The 6,215-nt window shown below is 49.1% G+C and overlaps 1 protein-coding gene across 1 annotated transcript in view; it reads right to left on the bottom strand.

Annotated features, from left to right (window-relative positions):
• Positions 1-2,507: 2,507 nt before the first annotated feature.
• The window catches only part of LOC125436469 (tudor domain-containing protein 10-like), a 10,840-nt gene continuing 7,132 nt past the window's right edge, over positions 2,508-6,215 (bottom strand). Inside the window, exon 5 of the mRNA XM_048503493.1 lies at positions 2,508-2,637. Coding sequence (XP_048359450.1) covers positions 2,508-2,637 — 130 coding nt within the window. The remainder of the gene's footprint in view (positions 2,638-6,215) is intronic.

Raw genomic sequence — 6,215 nt, 5'->3', positions numbered from 1 at the left:
CCCCAGAATGCACTGGGAATAACCACACCTTCGATGCTGTGCGCTTGACTGGAAACAAAACAATCCGCTTTTACTTCAGTTGCATCCTAACGAAGCCTCCTCCCTCGTGCTACACTCGAGTTACGCGAATACATGCCTCAGGCCGTAAAAAGCTGATGGACAAGATTTTTCTAGAGAATCCTCGCTCTGGAAATCGACGTCTCGGTTATCTAATACGCTTTGCGTCATGAGAGCGTGGAACTGTGGCTGTGATTTACCCGGCTAACGGTTGCCGAGAGAAATGGAAATCCAGTGGAGAACTTTGTCAGTTCGCTGTAGCAAGGAAACTCCTGCCATACGCAGGCTGTATTCTGCTGGAGCTTCGACTTTTTCCATAAGCCAAAACGTGAGACTGCTTCTCTCCCACCCCTTTGTTTTTCTTTCGGGTGCTGGTTGATAATAGTGGATTACTACCTCCTGCTCTTCGGACTAAACGTGGACTCGAGAGGGGCGCCTCTACGCAGGAGGTTCGATGAAGCTTAGGGTTAGGGTGAGGTCAAAAGGCATGGTGCTTTCCAGGGAAGGTGAGCCAGAATGCTAAAGGGCCCGATTTGAGCCAGACAAATACTCCTGGTAGCCTCTCTGGTGATAGGCATGGACTTGTGGCTACCGAATGTTCAGTGGCGCATTTATTATATATGTGCTGTTAGTTTAGGGCAAAGAATATTCTAGATGAATGTCAGCATGATCTTTCACCTTCTGTCTCTTCCTTTCTGTTCCAACCTAAATCCGCTCCTGCTCGTGGCTCCTTCCATTTTATGTCATGTGTTCTCTGAGAGCCAGCGCAATGTAGTGGTTAAGAGTACGCGAACTCTAATCTGGAGAACCGGGCTTGATTCCCCGCTCTGCCACGTGAGCTGTGGAGGCTTTTATCTCATAGTGAACTTAGATTAGCTTGGTGCACTCCTACACATGCCAGCTGCGTGACCTTTGGCTAGCTCACAGTTCTTTTCGAAGTTCTCTCAGCCCTAACCACTTTGCTAAGGGTAAGTTTGTTACAGGGGGTGAGGGAAAGGAGATTGTAAGCCCCTTTGAGTCTCCTTTAGGAGAGAAAGGAGGGTATAAATCCAACTCTTCTTCTTCTCCTCCTCCTGCTTCTTCTACTTCTATTTCTTGTCTCTGCTTTTTCTACTGGCCTATCAAGAGTAGCCTGGCCTGAGCTGGTTCTGGGTCCCATTCAGCCATGAAACTCCCTGGGTGAGTGTTGGCTAGCCTTTCTTTCACTTTCTCGGTGGAACCTACCTCACAAGGTTGCTGTGCAGGCCAAATGGAGAAGAGAAGGGGAGAAGCAGAGCTGCCAAATTCCGTAACTTTTGCTTCGTGGAATAAAAATGGGACCGAGCCAGCCAGCGTCGTGGAGTGGTTAGAATGTCAGACTAGGGATCGAGGAACCTGCTATCCAAATGGAGTTTTCGTGAGGCTTACTGGGGGACTTTGAAGCTGTGCCCATTTATGCACGCACTACTCGTTTTTCTTAGCACAGGGATTATTTTCCTACAAGGTGTCCTAGCTGAGCCGATCCACCATTTTGCCTGCCCGTTGCTTCTTTGCCCATTCCGTGCAACCTTCGTCTGGGAAGGTTGCCGGCCACCTTTCCTTTCCTTTCCTTTCCTTTCCTTTCCTTTCCTTTCCTTTCCTTCTTTTCTGTTTGGTTTCATCTCTGGTGTAGCGTTAATTTGCTAGACCTTGTAGTTTTATGTCAGTTCAAGGATCTATTGCTAGAGCGATAGACCCGCAACATGAAAACCACCACAACAGCCCTTTTGCTCGTTCTGAAATAATGGCTGGAAGAGTAGGAGAAGCTGCTATTGTGTGCGTGCGTGCGTGCGTGCGTGCGTGCGTGCGTGCGTGCGTGCGTGCGTGCGTGAGTGAGTGAGTGAGTGAGTGAGTGAGTGAGTGAGTGAGTGAGTGAGTGTGTGTGTGTGTGAGGGGGGAGGCAGGGAAGAGCAACAAAACCCAAAGAAAGCGAGACTCGTGTTGATTTCTTTCGCTTCCCCCGAGAAGGAAAAGTCGCACTCTGAGAGCGTTTGGAAACCACGCGGATTCTCTGATCTGAGAGTATGGTGAGAGGGAAATGTGCACGAAACCACGAATCCAACCTGAAGGAAATGTACACTCAATTTGAAGGAGTCACCAAGTGCGTAAATGGCCTGTCGCTCTCTCTTAACCTCACCTACCTCACAGGGTTGTTGTGAGGGCAAAATAGAGAAGCGGAGAACCACGTATGCTTCCCTGAGTTTTCCTGGGATGAAAATAAGATAAATACAGAAGCTGCATTCGGTGACGAAGGGAGGGGGAACTGCCCGCACGCCCCCTCCCGCCCCCACATGGCTGCAATGGCAGCGCCTGGGGCGAGCTGCCTCAGATGTCCCATTGCAGCTACGCCTCTGCATACCTTGCAAACTCAATGTTTCCTGGCCAGTTTGATAGCATGAGCGATTTTTCTCAGGGAGGGTCCCCGGAGAAGTTCAAAGGAGACCTAGTTTTCCTTTCTTGCACAGCTCTGGTTTGGTTATAGTCCGGGCATTTGGGGGACAACAGCAAGGGCCAAGAGCGTGGCGCATATGTGTCAGGACGTGCCCCCAAATCCTTTGCCATCTGCAGAAGATCAGGCGCTCAACACCTAGGGGTACAAGTCGGCTGAGGAGCCTCTATGTGTTGGCCGCCTAGGCCTACCTCACAAGGTTGTTGCCCCCATGGCCGACAACTCCGAGGCACTTTCTGGCTCACACAGCTGGGACTCTGGATCCAGTGGTGGTCGTGACATTAAAGATAGATATTCCCAAGGTACACCTCATCGGTTTGTTGGTGATCTCACACCTTTGCTAGTTTGTGTGCCTGAAAATGGCCGGTGCTCCCTTTCCCCTTCCCGATCTCAAGAGTCTGTGCTGAACAGTGTGGTGTAATGGCTAAGAGCAGGTGCACTCTAATCTGGAGAACCGGGTTTGATTCCCTGCTCTGCCACTTAAGCTGTGGATGTTTACCTGGGGAGCCAGATTAGCTTGTGCACTCCAACACATGCCAGCTGGGTAATTTTGGGCTAGTCTTTTGAGCTCTCTCAGCCCCACCTACCTCACAGGGTGTTTGTTGTGGGAGGGGGGGGGAGGGAAAGGAAATTGTCAGCCCCTTTGAATCTCCTTACAGGATATAAATCCAAACTCTGCTTCTTCCATTTTACATATTGCATAGAAGAAGGTGCTAGAATTCCACTTCTGGTTGCAATGTGGGAGCATCACAGTTTTGAACGCTGTCAGGCAGAAAAGCTATTCCCTGCGTGCAATAAACTACTCGAGGGCTTTGCTAATGCTTGTCCTTGATGAGCTAGTTCTCTGCATGCGAAGATGTTTCGACGGTGTTTTTTAAACACGTGGGGACCTTCAAAGATATGATTTCATGGCTGGGTTCAGAAATCACACAAGCCAGAATCTTTTCTCTTCAGTTTACCACCTGTGCAAGGTGTAGAGTTTTACACTGCTACAGAAAGGGTTTGATTTATATACACGAAACAGAATGCAGGGGCAGAATCCTTACATTGACATTACCACCTCGAACTAAAGTTGGAAAATGCTATTTTGAATACTCAGCAGTGGCGTAGGAGGTTAAGAGCAGGTGCATTCTAATCTGGAGGAACCGGGTTTGATTCCCAGCTCTGCCGCCTGAGCTGCGGAGGCTTATCTGGGGAATTCAGATTGCACTCCCACACACGCCAGCTGGGTGACCTTGGGCTAGTCCCAGTTCTTCTGAGCTCTCTCAGCCCCACCCACCTCACAGGGTGTTTGTTGTGAGGGGGGAAGGGAAAGGAGATTGTCAGCCCCTTTGAGTCTCCTACAGGAGAGATGGGGGGGATATAAATCCAAACTCCTCTTCTTCTCTTCTTCCTGTATCAAAAGAAGAAAACCTTCTCAAATGCTGGAAAAAACACAATTGCTGACAAAAATGCTTCAACAAATGCTTCAAAAAATGCGGAAACCCCCCCCCCCCCCCCACAAAAAACACATCCTGTTGAACAAGATTTTTATTTACAAAGACTTTAAAAGAAAACTGGAGAATGTTTAAAACGGTGATATCCACCCTGCAGTCTGCTTTCTACCGTGGTGGTATAGTAGTGAATAGGGGTGGACTCTAATCTAGAGAACAGGATTTGATTCCTTGCCCCTCCATATGAGCGGCAGATTCTAATTTGGAGAACTGGGTTCGAGTCCTCCCTCCTCCACATGAAGCCTGCTGGGCGACCTTGGGCTAGTCACAGTTCTTTCTGAACTCTCTCAGCCCAACCTGCCTCACAAGATGTCTGTTGTGGGGTTTGAAAGGGAAGGCGGTTATAAACCACTTTGAGACTCATTATGCGGAGAAAAACAGGGTATAAAAAACAACTTCTTCAATGCCCTACACGCAAGAAGAGCCAGTGTGGCATAGTGGTTAGCAACTCAGATGAGCCCTGGATCCAAATCCTCAGTGAGCTCACTGGATAACCCTGAGCCAGTAACTCTCAGGTCAATTCCGCACTTGAGTTATCGACCTAAGTTCGAGCTGCGTTCGACCTAAGTGCTCCGCACAACCACTGGGATCGACATGGTTTTGTACCAGCTTCGCCCTCTGTAATGGTCAAATTTCCGACTCCAGTTGGGAACTACTACTTTTTCAGGGAACCCCGCTCGAACTCAGCTCAATTCCAGTAAAGTGCGGAATCCCTGGTGCTAGGAGTCCTCCATTCAGCCAATCACAGCTGAGTGTTTTGGGCATGCGTACAGCTGGCCAATCAAAAAACGCCACCTTCGTCCCTCCATTCCTGTGGCAGTTTTTTTTATAACGTGTGTGGGGATAGACGGAACATGGCCGTAGAACAGTAGCCAATCGGAACGGAGCGGCGAAGAGGCACAGGATGATCCCGCCCTCCGAGCTGGGATCAAGCTGGTTGCAGTGGGGAACAACAATGGCTTCGACCTAGGTCAGTACCCTTCTCAGGGAACTGGGTCGAACCTATTTTACTCGTGTGCAGAATCGCCCTCACTCAGCTTAAATTACCTCATAAAGTTGTGATGAGGACAAACCAAGGGGAGACAGAGAACCATGGATCCCACCTCGTGCTCCTATAAAGAAGATGGGATAAACCACATTATAGACACAGCTTTATAGCAAGTGCTAGCATATCATAGAATCATAGAGTTGGAAGAGACCCTGAGGGCCATCATGTCCAACCGTCTGCAATACAGGAAGACACAGTCAAAGCACTCCTGTCAGATGGCCATCCAGCCTCTGTTTAAAAACCTTAGGAGACTCCACCAAACGCCGAGGCCGTGCATTCCACTGTCAAACAGCCTGACTCCTGTCAGGAAGTTCTTCCTGATGTTTAGGTGGAATCTCTTTTCCTTCACCTGGAACCCATGACTCCCGGACCTAGTCTCTGGAGCCGCAGAAAACAAGCTTGCTCCCTCAACAATATGGCATCCCTTCAAATACCCAAACAGGACTATCATGTCACCTACCTTCTCTTCACCAAACTAAACACACACAGCTCCCTAAGTCCTCCTCGTAGGGCATGGATTCCAGACCTCCTCGTAGGAGCAGCAGTGGCGTAGAAGGTTAAGAGCTCATATATCTAATCTGGAGGAACCGGGTTTGATTCCCCACTCTGCCGCCTGAGCTGTGGAGGCTTATCTGGGGAATTCAGATTAGCCTGTCCACTCCCACACACGCCAGCTGGGTGACCTTGGGCTAGTCACAGCTTCTCAGAGCTCTCTCATCCCCACCTACCTCACAGGGTGTTTGTTGTGAGTGGGGAAGGGCAAGGAGATTGTCAGCCTCTTTGAGTCTCCTGCAGGAGAGAAAGGGGGGATATCAATCCAAACTCTTCCTCTTCTTCTTCTTTCACCAGTGGTGGGATTCAACAGGTTTGCACCATTTCGGCAGAACTGGTTGTTAAAATGGTGCTTGTAAACAACCAGTTGTTAAATTATTTGAATTTCACAACTGCCTTTCACCATTTTGGTTGCCCTCCTCTGGACCTGTTCCAGTTTGTCAATGGGCGATTCCGCACACGAGTAATAATAGGTTCACCCCAGTTCCCTGAGAAGGGTATTGACCTAGGTCGAAGCCATTGTTGTTCCCCACTGCAACCAGCTTTTTTAATCATCATCATCATCATCATCATCATCATCATCATCATCATCATCATC

Source organism: Sphaerodactylus townsendi, linkage group LG01, assembly GCF_021028975.2.
Source record: "Sphaerodactylus townsendi isolate TG3544 linkage group LG01, MPM_Stown_v2.3, whole genome shotgun sequence".
NCBI classification, from domain to species: Eukaryota; Metazoa; Chordata; class Lepidosauria; order Squamata; family Sphaerodactylidae; genus Sphaerodactylus; species Sphaerodactylus townsendi.
Note: the sequence above shows the minus strand (reverse complement) of the source record. Positions and strands in the feature narration are given on the sequence as shown.